Here is a 14,755-nt window from a genome sequence, read left to right on the forward strand (position 1 = left end):
CCTCTCAGCATTAGCTAGCATACCACATGCTGGCTACGGTCCATGTTGTGGCAGAGAGTGATGCACGGTGGGGTGGGGGGAAGAAGGGAAGACAATTGGAAAAGAACTCTAAAAATAAATTTTTCTGAATCTCAAATTTCAATTTCATGATTAATGAAGACCCCAAAATACTGGTGTTTGCGAGCTTAAAGTTGACAATATGATCTGCTGTCTGAAGAGCAGACATCAGCATGTCTCTGGTACTTGTGTGCAGTTGGTTATGCAAAGTGATTGTAAGGGCATAATAGGTTGTTATCTGGTCCCAGTGAGGGACAAGACTCTATTGTGTTGGTCTCTGAACGTACATCTATGAAAAGACATTGTGTATGCTCCGTGGCATTGCTTGATCTGCCAGTCACAGGCAGCTGGTCACAGGAAGCAGCACTGACTAACATGAGCACCTTGAAAGGAGTGGAAGGAGCTGCTTTATTCTGAGGTGAACTAGAAAGGGGACACATCTACACGATGCACTACGACACCATAGCATCCGTTGGCAAAAACCATGATGCCACTGTTACATTGCCATAGCAGCACGCTCCCTTATTATAGTACATTGCTACAGCGACGTAGCAGACAAAAATAACCATGCACAACTGGCATGGTGCAGTATGGGCTGTCATCATGCTATCTTTTAGCACTTCTTTTAATGCTACTTTAGTACTTAATCAAATATGCTGGCACATGGACTTGGAGACCTGTTGTGGGAATGGTTGGCTACCCACAGGCTAGCAAGGTCTCTTCAGCAGAAGCAGGAGCAGTTCGCTAGTGTACATATTTTACTGTGACCTGGCAGCTTGGGGTGGCATTTTTAGCAATTAAATCCACTGGGGCAGATCCCTGAGCCAGGCCATTTCCTGACCCTGGGGCAGCTGCTCTAAATTATGCCAGCAGTAATTGCTCCCTTGGGTTCACTTAGTCAACCATGGATAACTGTGAAGTTAAGGTGACACCTCTGTCTTCACCAGCACCTTTGTGGAGTCCAGGGGCAAAAGGAGGGCTTCATAGTATTAGTTAAGCCAGCTTTATGCCATGTGGCACCTTCTCTGTCCTAAGGGACTCCCGAGCTTTTCCATTAAAGTCACCTGATGGGACAGGTGATCTAATCCAGTCCCTTTTCATTTGACACTAGAGTCAACACTCCTCTGGCCTAATACTATGCACCATCTATTTACACAAGCTAAGTCCTCAGATGATACAGCAGAGTCACACAAAAACGTGAACTTTTTAAATGACTTTGGGGTTTGGCTAATAAACAGCAATGTGAAAACAGTCTTGGAGGCATTTGTTTGCCAGAGAGCATCAGGGAAACCAAGCAGGAAGGAATCGAGAACATAGGAGTAGAGAAGCAGTGAGTTACTTCCTTCACTTGCTGAGCATAGTTTCATAGTTGTTGGCGGGGCTGGAAGGAATCTTGTAGATCATTCTTTAGCAGTGCTTTCCAGAACACAGTTGTTTTACTGGCACTTAAACGTGGCTAATATATGGCATGTTTTATTTCAATTTTTATAGTTCTTTTGGTAAATTGGATTTGGCCATGAAAGATTTCCTTCTATTTTTACCCAACTTTCCTCTGTTATTGCTTTCTCTTGGCTGCATTGTGTTAGGAAATGGTAGGCAGCTGAGCTAAAGTTGTTCGCTGCACACTAGTTTGCCAAATGTGTTATAAGAACAGTTGTTTTGGAGTAGTAAGTTACTGTAAAGCAATGCCAGTTGCTTTTTCAGCTGGTATGCTGACTCAAGAAATTCAGGAAATAACGGTGAATTTGTGGGAAAGGGAATCGCTTGTATTTCTGTCCAGAGAAATAATCTATCATACCATTACACAAATCCAACATCATGATGGTGACAAGAAAGAAATTCACCCTAAAAACTGAAGGATCGGGAGCTCAACACAAAAAAAAACATGTCAGTATTAAACTACCTGTTACAACATGTGCCTTATTCCTTTAGTTATAGAACACAAGGTGATTCTGACTTAATATCCAGAGAGGCACTCTGCTTGGGGAAGTGGGTGGGCGTCTCACTGTCTGCTGGTCCAAACAATGCTCCCTGACTTCAGCAGGGCTTGCTGACATACCCCATTGTATAGTTTGGCCTTGAATTTGGCAGCAATGATAAGACCTAAAGCTAAAATAAACATGAGACGAGGATCTACAAGAGAGATCCATCTGTGTTGTACAGTGCATTCAAATGGCAAGACAGCCAGATAGCTCTCCACTAGGGAAAGAGAAACCTCTCTGAGTAAGAGAGCAGCACACACAAAACCAGTCCTAACAGACAGTTACATGTACTACTTGTAAGCACTGGGCAGTATTCTCTGGTCTCTTCTCTGGCTAGTATTTGTCAGAGTAGATTTGCATTTTATAGACTAGCTAAATCAGAGATGTATAACATAAGCCTTCATTAGCCCAAGCTCACTTCATCAGCTGGGGAAACACTTTAAAGAGGCTTAAACCAAAGAAGACTTGCTCTGACTAGCTCCTGGTTTAGAGCTCAGCTGGGCACTAAATAGAGAAGGCTGCCCCCTCCTTTTCTAGTTTCACCATCAGAGGAGTGATGGCATCAAGGGAGAGATGTCCGTGCCAAGAGGGCATGCCTTCCCAGCATATCTCCAAAGAGGCATGTTCCACTCCCACCTTTAGCAAAATGTGTTTTTCACAGGCTGGGCTCCACAGGTGACTAACCTCCTCACTGGTTCCCTGCAGCTAAACTTCTCACCCACCCAGCGCCCAGGTTAGGGACACGGGATATGACAAACCCAACACAGAGCTTCCTACAGGGAACTTAAAATTCTTCAGGGTTCCCACCTCCCCAGGTCTTGTCTAGACTAGGAGAAAGAACCTTCCCTCCGCCTGGGAGAATCTAGGGCAAACAGCATCCAGCCAGTGACACTTGCCATAATGGAACCAGTCCTTGCAAGGTAGGCTGCTCTTAACCATTAGGGTGGCCCATGTTAAAAGTGTATACTAGTCCTTCCAGTTATGCTAACTAACACACCTGTAAGTCCTCATCTCTGTAAGGCCTCAGTGGTTCTTCTTGTGCTCTCAGCACCATCAGTCCTTGTTTTCACTGTAAATTCTTTCCAGACAAAGGGATCAAGAGAGAGTATGGTTTGAAGGTATGCCAGGGCATGTGTTACTCTAGGCTGCAGTCTGTAGTGATTTCAGCAAGTTCAGTAGCTCCAGCAGAGGTGGAGGAGAAAGGACAAGAAATAACAACAGGCAGAGTTCATAAAGTGCCCTCACTGCCCCAGCCTGCAAATTATTAGCATTCCGCTGCCCAGCCACTTCAGATTTATTTTCCTGGTTTAGCCAGCAGCTTGTTTCCCTGTTGACATGGTCAGCCTGTTGCCCTGTTGGAGAGGCCATGAACTGGTGCTTCCTGAGACTGGGGGAGGCACCATTTGTAGTTGGTGGCGAGCGGAGACTGCCTGCAGATGCTGGTGGTGGTGGTGACCGGGGGGAAAGGTGGCGAGCAGCGACCGCCTGCAGAAGCTGGTGGCGACTTCAGCAGCGGCCAATCTTAAGGGGGGCATGTGCCCCACATCCCCCTCAGTGCATCGCCTGTGGGGGAGGCTATGTAGCAATTGTTTTGAAACCTGATTTGGGCAGTGAAACAGTTAAGAGGAAATGCTGTTCAGCTATTTTATTATTTTCATCCAGTTCTTGAAGAACTATTATTCTCTATAAATAGATTGTTGTGGCATTACACATGGTCATGATTCCTGCAGGCTATAAGGGCAAGTAACCATAGTACTTAATAAAGGGAAAATGTCAAGATAAAAATGTCCTAGATTTTCAGTCCTCATTCACTGTTTGACATTGCCAGGAAAAATAAACTTTTCCCTTCTGTTTGCTCCCACAGCATCAGTATTTGACTTGTTCTCTCCTTTGTCTGTGCTCAGCAGAATCTTTCTTCTGAAGTCAAGCAGAATGCCAGCTCTGCCACCATCCCTGTGGTTGCTACCAATGCCACATGTTCTGTGCAAGTTGCTGCCTTCACAAAGGGAGGAGTTGGGCCCTTCAGTGACCCTGTGGAAGTCTTCATTCCATGGAACGGTGAGAAAAAAACAAGCATGTTTGTGGAATTAAAAGACTGCATCATCATGTATAAGGGGGTTGAATTACAGTTGCCTTGGCAGCTTCCATTATGGCATTTTCTAACTTTGGTGTGCTTCGGAGTTTTAACAACTTTCTTTTAATGAAGATATTGTTTGCAGACTCACCCCACCTCCTTTCTCATAGCCCCCCACCCCAGCCCTAGCATTTAGCCCACCTACGTGGGAGGGGAAGAACATAGCAGTTACTTGCTGGTTGCTGCTATCAACCTGTTCCTCCTTCTTGGACGTGATCATATTTACCTGTTGGGTGTTGCCTGGGATATTTGGATTGCAAGCTCCTGAAGGCAGGGCCTGTCTATTATTACATGTACAGCACTAAGCAGTGACACTCAAGGCATTTTTACATATTCAAGCACCACAGCACCAGGCACTTTGAAAAGAGCCCGGTGATCAATGTTTGCAGTTGTATAAGTGGCAAAATGCGCATCAGTGCTGAGAAAATGGCAGTGGTGCACTTTTGAACTAAAACACCTTGGAGGTGCTTTAGTTCAAAAGTGCACCATGGCCATTTTCTGCATGCTGATGTGCATTTTGCCACTTATACCGCTGCATGTGGCACAGCGCAGTTTGCCTCAGCTTGTCTACTAATCAAATCTGCTCTGAAGCAGCGGATCTCCGGTGCACTGTGGGGAAAAAAAGTATGTGTATAAATGCCCAAAGGTGCTGCCCTGTTATAAGAAGCAGTTTCACAAGGAGAACCAGTTCCCCTAAACACCCTCAGGCCTTGATAGTTAAGTAAACCAGCATATCAAGTAATTCCACTGACATGCAGTATTTTCCTCGGGCTTATAGATTCCTTTTATATCTTTTATTTTTTATTTTGAAGGTGTTGTTTAGTTTCAGTTGTTAACAGCCCCATTGTACACTCCAAGCACTACAGACTGATTCCCTTATATGTCTCTATTTTGGGATGTTTTATCAGGTTTAATAACCTTGGCACCTTCTTCAATGCCAGCATCTGGAAATACAGAGCCCTTTGTCATAGTCCTTGGCATTTTCTGTGGGCTTGCTTCTGTTGGGCTGATCCTGTATCTCTCAGTGATTATCAAGAAAAGGTTGACAGAAACAAAATTTGGGTAAGTCAGAGTAAACCTAACATGGGTGTTCAGAACTGTATAAATGCCACAATGAGCAGCTTGGGCTAGGCTGGGCTGTGGCATTCAGACAATGGCTCATGTTGGGGCAAGGTGAGAGGGCCTCCAGTATGAAATATATCCTCACTTGTCACTTTTGTTACAGTTGCCAAATGCTAATTTACAGCATGCACAGTCTCACCTGTGCAGGGCATTTCCCAGCCTCTCTGCTGTAAGGTATTTAATGCATGCTCTGTTTGGGACCTTTCTCTGATCTCTTGGCCTCCACTGCTTTCCCATCCATCACATCTCACTGCATCTGGTTCGTTTTATAGTCCCCAGTGCCATGGTATTTGATTCTTGTAAACACTGACCAGTTCATCTCTGTAACATTCCAGTGAGGTCAAGTGGTGGAATTTATAGACGGAAACCAGGCACAGAGGGGTTTAGGAACTGATAGTTGCAGGCAGATACCAGGAGCTTTTGACAGACTCACTTTTGATATCCTGCTAGGTGCCACCTGCATCTTTAGGCACATAAATACTCCCAAAATTTGCCCAGACAAATCAGCGCATCCTTCACACACACGTGCACTACCTGCCTTCCTGAACCAAGGAGCCTCTTGGAGCCCATAGTGACTCATGCACATGTGTTTGCAGGCTTCAGGCACAAGTGATCTGCCCAGTCAATGAGTCGGGGGCAAAACCTGTCACTGACCTAGTGTTCCCAGGCTCCCAGGGCCAGTCCCTTAAGCACAACCCACCCACCATTGCTCGCTGTTTAACTCATGTACCAAATAAGATTTTTCTACTATTTACCCAGATCAACTGAAAAAGATGGACCACAAACAAATAAAGGCCAAATGCTCTCAGACAGTTACCCAGCTATAATGCCATGGAAGGCAGGGGACTCCTTTCAGACTGCTATAGTCCTTACACAGCCAAAATTCCCACTGAAGAACCTGGGACTGTTTCCTGCATGCAACCTGAAGGGCCAGGGTATATTTTTACTGTGACGCTGCAAGCTTTCATTTCCTTCCTCTGAGCATAGCATTTCACTTTTCATTCTGTATTCTTCCTTACAGAGCAGTCTAGAAGGAAGCAGCATTGAGGAACTGAGTAGAATGTAGTCTTTCACCTTTCTTTTCTGGGAGACAGTAGCAAGAGAGAGTAAATGCAACATATTCAAGTTAGTAGCTGAAGAGTGAAATCCCCTGTGTCATTTTCTATTGAGCCCTTTGTGACAGTGCTTTAATTATTGCACAGAATAGCTATCTTCAAAGAGCAATTGTCAAATAGAGTTCATTTTCCTGGCTATTTTTAGTGCATCACCAGTATTGGAAATATGATCAATCTAGCCTTACGTGTAACATATCTGTGAAGAAAGGTTTTGCAATTGCCCACTTTTAAAAAGATCAGGGAAATCTTTTTGTTCAACTCTAAAACCCATCTGAACTTTAGCACAGTAGCAGGCAAGTACTGAATGGAGTGGAACCGTGTTTTTTTGCTGCGTTGCAAGTAGTCATACTCTGAGAGAGGACTTTGACCCTTGTGGAAGCAGAGGGGTTGACCTGAGCCAGAGCACTGTGATGCAGCAAAGTCCACGCAGTTCTGAGCCTTGAGCGAGGACATGCTGTGCAGGCTCTCCTGTACAACACTGCTAGAAAACTTGAGTGTTTCTGTCAGGGCATTGTTCTAATCCTTTGCCGCCTCAAAGCCAAGAGACTGCCAGTACTGCTGCACATTTTGGTGTTTTTCCAATGGTGGGGACAAAGGTCCATTATGGACAATATTAAGTCAACAACACTCATTCTCCCTTGTGACTTTCTAAGAAGGATTTCAAAATAGGTCAACCCCTGCGCTTTAGTGGGAAAACAATTTAATTCTTTACAGTTTAAATGCTAAATAGTCCATTATGCACGTGTAATAGCATATCTTCAGGAAGTTGGCCCACAGGAATCCTGATGTAGAGCTTTGCTAAGTTATTTGTAAGGCTTTATGACTTCCTGCAAATGTAGCTGTGGCCCAAAAGACCACTTCCAGTCCTAAGTCCTTATTCCCATGCCTTTGAATTTCTGGAGTAGAGTGAGAAGCTTTCCTTAAAATGGTCACATTCCATACCATGACACTTTTCAAAGTCAAATTAAAGCGGTGTGTCCTTTGGGAGCATAGCATTGCCAAAAAAGAGTTTATCAAGCTGCATAAATGAGTCCTAGCTGCTGGATTTCCAAGGGAGTTGTACTGGATCCCGGTCTGGCAACTGATGGTGTCTCTGGGTCCCTTCCTCCATCTGGCTGGCTTTCTTGGAAATTACCATTCCCTTGTTTGACTTGATTAGCACTTGTTGATCTGCACTTCTTTATTTTTCCCTAATGCTGCCTTGCTGCAAAAGAACCTGAAGGTTTCAGTGTCTCAGCAGCATCACACCAGGCAGATTGCTCAGCACTGTCCAGCATCCTGCATGGAGGTCTGGTTTCACTAACCATTTTGCTGTAATTTCTTTTTGTTTGTAAAATATTCCTGCGCTAATGTTGAGAATTAGCATTGCAGTTCTTCTCATGGGAGAAAGGAGCTCTCAGTTTCTCTGTGAGACATTATAGTTGCACAAACTATAGGGGAAAACTGAAGGAAGTAATTGAGCATAGCACCATATGACTATCAATAGAGCCTTTGCTTTATGATTAGGATATGAGTAACAAGTGTAGTCGAGGTGGTTTTTCCCTCCAGTAATTCTGTGACTCACCCTTTCTTATAGATCAGTTTAGTTTATCAAGCAGCTGTTTTGACAAGGCATTGTAAACAAGGATATGGTGTAAGGCAGCAGGAGGGAAATAAAATACATTTGGGAAAATGATTGTTTTCTTTTCACTATTAGTTGTTTCAGTAGTGTGAATGTCAGAGCCTCTTGCAGCTGCAGTCCCACTCTTTTTGATTAGATAAGAAAATTGTTACCTGTTATGGTTCTCTCCTGCTAGGAGTGCTTTCAGCCCCAGTGATTCAGACCTGGCAGTAAACATCACAGTGAAGAAATCCTACTGTCGGAGAGCTGTTGAACTTACATGTAAGCTATACTGACTGTCATTTAAACAGCAGAGGAATAAGTGAAGATCTGGTGTGGTGTCTGACCAGAGAACATTGGTGAAGGAAAGAAACCTCTGCATGCATTTATGCAATCCAGTTAATAACAATGAGCAGACTCTGGCCCCTTCTGGGGTCCTCTCTTGCTGGCCTGTCAGACAGAGTGTCAGGAAGCTGGCTGAGTTGTCTGCCTGAGTGTCCTCATCAAGCTTCTCAGGGCTCCCTTCCTCCAGCATGCTCCACAGAGCGCATGGGTTGCACAATACTCAATGCAAGATGGATATGACAACACCTACTGTCAGATATCACGAGCTTGAGCGGAAGCTGATGAAGATGTGTGGTCCCTGGGAACCAGGCCACAGTTAACTTGCACAGCAACTGCCACTGGGGACATAATGCAGGGACTAGTACATTAAGGAGTGCCAAGTAGAGAGGGCTTCTATTTCAAGCACCAATGCTGGACTGAGCCCTGAACAGGTTGATGATGTAGAATAGTCTGTGGGAGTTTCAGAGCAAATAGTACATGTACTGTTCATCCCAATTCACCCACCGGCCTGTCTTACAGTGGGCAGCCTGGGCGTCAGTGAGGAACTGCAGCAGAAGCTCCAGGACGTTGTGATTGATAGAAATTCCCTCACCCTGGGGAAGATTCTGGGAGAAGGTAAGAGGCAGAGAACAGGCCCAAAGGGCCTGGACAGACTGGGAGGGTTTAGGCATTGAATTGAATCTACTTGATGGGAGCTGTAGCACTGGCCTGTGGCCAGCTACATCATCCAGAACTCGGCACACTGGGGAGTGACAGAGAGTGCCTGGGGACGAGCCCGTGGCCTGAGGATGAAGGGGCTTGGGTTTTATTTCTAGCTTTGCTGCTGACTTGTTTGTGCACCCATGGGCTGGTCAGTTCCCTTCCATGTGCTTCATTCCCTCCTCCCACACCTTGTCTGTTGGTGCTGTATGCTTTGCAAGACAAGGGCTGTCCCTGTGCATCCACACAGCATACAGTGGAGTAGAGCCTGGATTTCTGTTTAAGCATCTGGGGCCATTGTAGTAGCAATGAAAGCTGCAAGGGCCCATTTGTAGAGCCGTGTCCCTATCAGGCCTTTGAAGAACAGGGAGGAAACTGGGTGCCTGCCTCAGGTCCCCATTGCATTGGGAGTGGCCTGCAAGTCCAAGTGGCCTGCAAGTCCTTGGCACGGGGCACAGCCCTGTCTATTTTCCATCCCTTTTTGGGATAGTATTGGTCCCAGGAGAGTTGAGTGGAACAGTCTAGTACTGGAGGGGTGTAGCTGTGTTTGTCCCTCATGAGGCAGTACAAGCGGTGTGGATGGCTGCATCTGCTCCAGCTAAGCCTCCTGGGAGAGGCCTTGTAATTGATATGCCTAGGGAGAGGTTCTGCCTTTCCATGTGCCCTGGCCTTCCTTCCCTTGGGCTGTTGACTTGGCTTGTATGTCCTCCATCCCATGCTAGAATGGGTGGCAACCTGGCCTTGAGACACAGCAGTGCATCATCTCTCCGCTTGTGCATGAACAGTGGCACTGTAGTGAGTCAGGCACAAGCCGGATAAGCCCTGTGTGTTCCACCTGTTGTTTGCTCAAACAGCAGCATCTCACAGCTCCCATGTCCCTGCTGCAGGTGTTGTGCAGCCTTTGGCTTCTTCTGCTGAGGGTTCTAGGCTGTATGTGGGGGAAACATGTATTCTTTCTTCTTCTCTCTGGTGCAGGAGAGTTTGGGTCAGTGATGGAAGGGCATCTGAGCTTGCCCGATGGGAGGACTCAGAAAGTAGCCGTAAAGACCATGAAGTGTGAGTACCAGGGACTGCTACAAAACACAATGTTGGTTGTTTCCCCAACATGAGTGCTAGAAGTAATTGAAATAAATTGAAATATAGAGAACATGTGCAGAGCAGTGTCCATAATTGTGATCAGTATGTATCTAGGGAACAGTGTCTTATACTCCAGCGCGCTTCTTGGAAGCTACCACAACACGCAGCCCAAAACGGTGGAAACTGGACATTCTACCTACTTAATGAAGCAAAAGGGCCAGGTCCTCCTTCTGCAAGGAATTGGGTTGAGGACTGGGCTGTGCTGAAGCTCTTCTGTCTTACTGCATGAAAGGATGAAAGGATGGTTCCCCCCATGGAAAGGGCCTGTCTTTGGAAAGTGCCTATCTTTGGCCAAAGTGAAAGTGGGCCACCTGCTAAAGAGTTTCTTATGGGCTTTGTGGGCAAGAATCATTATTATGTGTGCCTCAAGAGGCTACTTCTGTCTGCCCATTCTTCCTCCCCACCTCCAATCCTGTGGTTCACAAGGTCCTAGCAGATTAAGTGTCTTGCCTAAACAGCTCCCCAAGTTATATTTTGGCATGTTGCCAGACAGGTATTAACCCAACTCCGGGGAGGGGGAGGGGGGTTAGTGGGTTCCATGGGGCTGGTGGTAAGCCACTGGACTGGGACCATATCTGCATTGCACAGATGCTGGGACAGGATTAGAAAGTCAAACAGAGTGTAGAAGGAAAGTGTTGCTGCAGTATGCAACAGTAGAGTCAGCACAGAAACTGAGCTCCCACATGGCAGCCCAAGTAGGCGTTTCCTCTGGTAGGTTCAGGCCAGGTTCCCTCCTGATAGAAATAAGCGGAGCCAGAGCCCTGCCACTTCTAATGGGTGCAACCTCACACACAGTGCATGCTCGGGATCCTGACAGTTATCATTCCTTTCTCCCCACACCCAGCCAGCTGTGCAAGTGCTGAACACAGTACCCTGCTCACTTGTGAGCTCCTAAACTTTTGCTCTTCCTGTAACCCTTTGGTCCTCTGTCCCCCTCAAACCAGCCTTCCCAGCAGGCATTCCAAACAATTCCTTGCTTTCCTTAGGGCCCCGTTGCCCTGCCTGATATCTCTCTAGGAGAAGAACTGGGTCCTGGTACCCTCTCCCACACTGTAGTTGATCTTAGCTCCTCTTCAAGAAAGCTGACAGCCTGGGCCCCTGTTACACCAGCTAGGAATGGGCTGGGCAGGGGGTGCCTTTCTATCATGCTGCAGCTTCCTCCCTGCAGATGATGAAACTGATAAAAACCCCATTGCCACAGAGTGGTCCCAAGTGTGAACATTCAAGTGTGTTGGTTAATGAGGACTCCTTTGTTTGGTGTGTTTTCAGTGGATAGCTTTTCCCAACGAGAGATTGAAGAGTTCCTCAGTGAAGCAGCCTGCATGAAGGACTTTGACCACCCAAACGTCATCAGGCTTCTAGGTAAGCAGGAAGGGTGGTTGGCTATGGGCAGGAGAAGACTTTGGGTCGCTGACTGATTCTGTCATTATGAAAGCCGGAGGGTCCTGCTCTGCTCTCAGTCCCACCTGGACCATCTCAGCTCTGATACTTTCTCTTCAGAGTGTACAAATCTTTCGGCCTTTTATAGGCTAAGATGATGTGTAGTCCCTGAAGGCTCAGATCAAGCATAGTGGCTTCTTAATCTGGCAGGGAAAATACTAGATTATAATCTCTGTCCATGACGGCATTTTTCCTGAACCACATTGCAGAAGAACTGCTCTTCTGGTGTAGTTCAGCACCCACCGAGGTGCAGCTGCTTTAAGCCCAGTTTATGGAAATGGGAGTCTCCTCCCTTGCTTGCTCCAAGGGCCTTATGGCTGAGGGCAAGCAAAACTCTGGGGCATCTGAACCCCAAGCCTCTGCTCTTGGGCCTGCAAGTAGGATGCCTGCCAAAGGTTTTGGAAACATCTGAAGCCCCAGGTGTGCATGTAAACTGTTTGCTGGTACTAGGGCCACTTATGGTTCTGGACTGTTGGATTTGGAATTAGTTTTGGCTAATTTGGCCTTGGATACAAGTAAAAAAAAACCTCAGCTCTGATACTTTGCTATCCAAACATCCACAGGGTTCTCCACAGAAATGCTGGTGCCTGTCAGCTTTGTCAGGACAAGCATGACATTGAAATCCAATTGGAAAGTGAACATCTGGTGTCGAGGGTGCAACACACCAAAGCCCAGATCCAGTGCCCTCTGCCCATGGGGTATAGCACACTACATGGAGTCTGCAGTGAAGGAACAGTTCTCCATGAGTACTGTTTGCACAGCACCTTACACTTGGTGACTGCTCTGGGAGGCAGCTACTCTGCAGCTGAGACAGAATGTAGTTCGAGAGAGCAGGGGACACTGTGTCGCTACATGGAGACTTGGGCATTGTTCTTTCTGTTGTGAAAAGTCCTTCATACTAAAGGTTGTTTGTGATTAGATAAGCCTCAAAAATAGGTCATACGAGTGGAGCTAAGATGGGCTAGTCAAGAATTACCATCCTCCACCTGTATCAGGGTAAGAGTGGAAAAACAGGAGAGGGTGCCAACGTTCCAGCTGTGCCAGCTTTAGGGGACCTTCCCATCTCCCTTGCAAGGGCAGTCCCTAGCTTTTTGCATTAGTCAGACCCAGTCAGGCAGCACTTGCATGTGACCAATGCGACTGTATAGTCATGGAGTCCTCCTTGAGCACAGCTTTGGGATGTACAGGGTTGGATCCACAGTCCCAGGCTCCCTATCACACATCTCTTCCACATGCAGCAGAGCCACATGGATTTAGGGCTTCATGTTGCTATGGAAGGTAAATACAAGATTTGCCCTGCTGATAGTTTCATCTACAGGCATAAGAGGGGTTCAGCTAGCAGATATCTGGCATTAGCCACAAGGGCTGCAGCTCATGCATGCACAGATCTGTTAAGGGCAGCCAAAGCATTTTACTATTAAACCACACCTGCCAGAGGTGTGACACTGACTCTCATTCTTTTTCCAGGTGTCTGTATAGAGCTGAGCTCTCACCAGGTCCCCAAGCCCATGGTTATTCTCCCATTCATGCAATATGGGGACCTGCACAGCTTCCTGCTTCGCTCAAGGCTTGAAACAGGTCCTCAGGTAACTGACTGTGATTAACAAACTGAGCAATGGGAAAGAACCAGAATGCTAAGCACACAGGGCTACTTGGGGACAATGGGACAACAGATTGTATTCTACACTAAATCAGCTACTCAGAGCAAGAAATTTACTCTTCCTCTGAGAACACTAAGAGAACCCTGGCTTTATTTTTCTGAAGCATAAAAAGACACTTATTGTAATAGCACTTCCTGCCTCTGTAAGACACCTGGGATGAAATTCTGGTTCCATGGAAATCACTGGGAGTTTTGCCACAGTTCACGTCTGGGGGCCTACACACAAAGATGACAAAATAATTTTTTTATCTGGTTACATGGCTGAGGATCAAAAGTATGCAGGGGCCACATGATTGGTAGGCATTGTGTCTGAACCTCAGAGGTTTGAGGAAAGTTGATAGGAAAAGTGAAATCTAGCTGCATACTTACATGGGCGGAACCAAGGGGGAGGGCTGGGGGTGTGACCACACCTCCCTTTGGCTGAGTGGAGCATGAGCAATGAACTCTCTGAACTTATCGGTGTGACTCCAGAACCCTAGGGGTGAATGCTCCTGCTGCTCCCTGCCCACCTCTTTTCCCCTGCTACTAAATTTGCCAATGGGCAATGGGTTGAGGGGCAAGTGGCTACAGTGTTAACCCCAGGGTTCTAGAGCCTCACTCAATGCATGCACTGCACAGCCAAAGGGAGGTACAGCCACATGCCCCTGGATCCACCCCTGCATGCTTATGGACAAGAGGAGGAGGCGTGAAGGAAGAAGCAACCTGCTATTGCAGTGCTAGGCTTCCCATCAAGCACAAAGGCCTTGACTCTGCAGCACAGTTTTGCCATTGGCCTAAATGAGTGCACAAAGCTCTAAGAGCAGCAGAGTATGGCCAGCCAATTTCCCTACAACTCTGTTAATATAGACTTCAGGCAGTGCTCAGAGACTCATTGCCTCAAAGGTCACATTGTAGTACTAGGATTGGTTGCTGTTTTCACTCATTAGGCCAGACTGGAATAACCTATAATGAGGTTAGACTGGATTTGGGAATGTGATGCATGGCAGATAGTTCTTTTCAGTGTTTCTAAGACAGTGGGTTTGGCTCAGATACTTTTCCTACATGTTTGACTAAACAAATACTGTCCTTAGCTGCCTAAAGCTCCTATGTGGAGCATGGAATCATAGGGCTGGAAGGGACCCTGAAGGATCATCGGGTCCAGCCCTTTGCATGAGCAAGAAAGACAACCGGGGTCAGACAACCCCAGCTAGGTGATTGCACCACCTCTGGGGGGAGCTTGTTCCATAGTTTGGACACCCAAGTTGTAAAGAACTTTTTCCTAATGTTCAGCCTGAAACTATCTTCCAGGAGTTGGTGGCTGTTGTTTCTAGTTTTCTCCCAGGGTGCCCTGGTAAACAGTTGTTCACAGAGCCCCTGAGGTACACCTGTGATATAGCGGTAAGCTGCAATCAGGTCCCCTCTCAGCCTTCATAGAATCATAGAATCATAGAAGTCGGGTCGGAAGGGACCTTGTAGATCTTCAAG

The 14,755-nt window shown here is 46.6% G+C and overlaps 1 protein-coding gene across 1 annotated transcript in view; it reads left to right on the forward strand.

Moving 5' to 3' along the window:
- MERTK (MER proto-oncogene, tyrosine kinase) overlaps positions 1–14,755 on the forward strand; it is a 72,218-nt gene that overhangs the window by 45,649 nt on the left and 11,814 nt on the right. Inside the window, exons 9-15 of the mRNA XM_019516112.1 lie at positions 3,944–4,097; positions 5,082–5,235; positions 8,207–8,292; positions 8,875–8,970; positions 10,030–10,110; positions 11,461–11,553; positions 13,099–13,217. Of these exons, the coding sequence (XP_019371657.1) occupies positions 3,944–4,097; positions 5,082–5,235; positions 8,207–8,292; positions 8,875–8,970; positions 10,030–10,110; positions 11,461–11,553; positions 13,099–13,217 (783 nt within the window). The remainder of the gene's footprint in view (positions 1–3,943; positions 4,098–5,081; positions 5,236–8,206; positions 8,293–8,874; positions 8,971–10,029; positions 10,111–11,460; positions 11,554–13,098; positions 13,218–14,755) is intronic.

Source organism: Gavialis gangeticus, unplaced genomic scaffold (assembly GCF_001723915.1).
Source record: "Gavialis gangeticus isolate Ggan-Ray unplaced genomic scaffold, GavGan_comp1, whole genome shotgun sequence".
NCBI classification, from domain to species: Eukaryota; Metazoa; Chordata; order Crocodylia; family Gavialidae; genus Gavialis; species Gavialis gangeticus.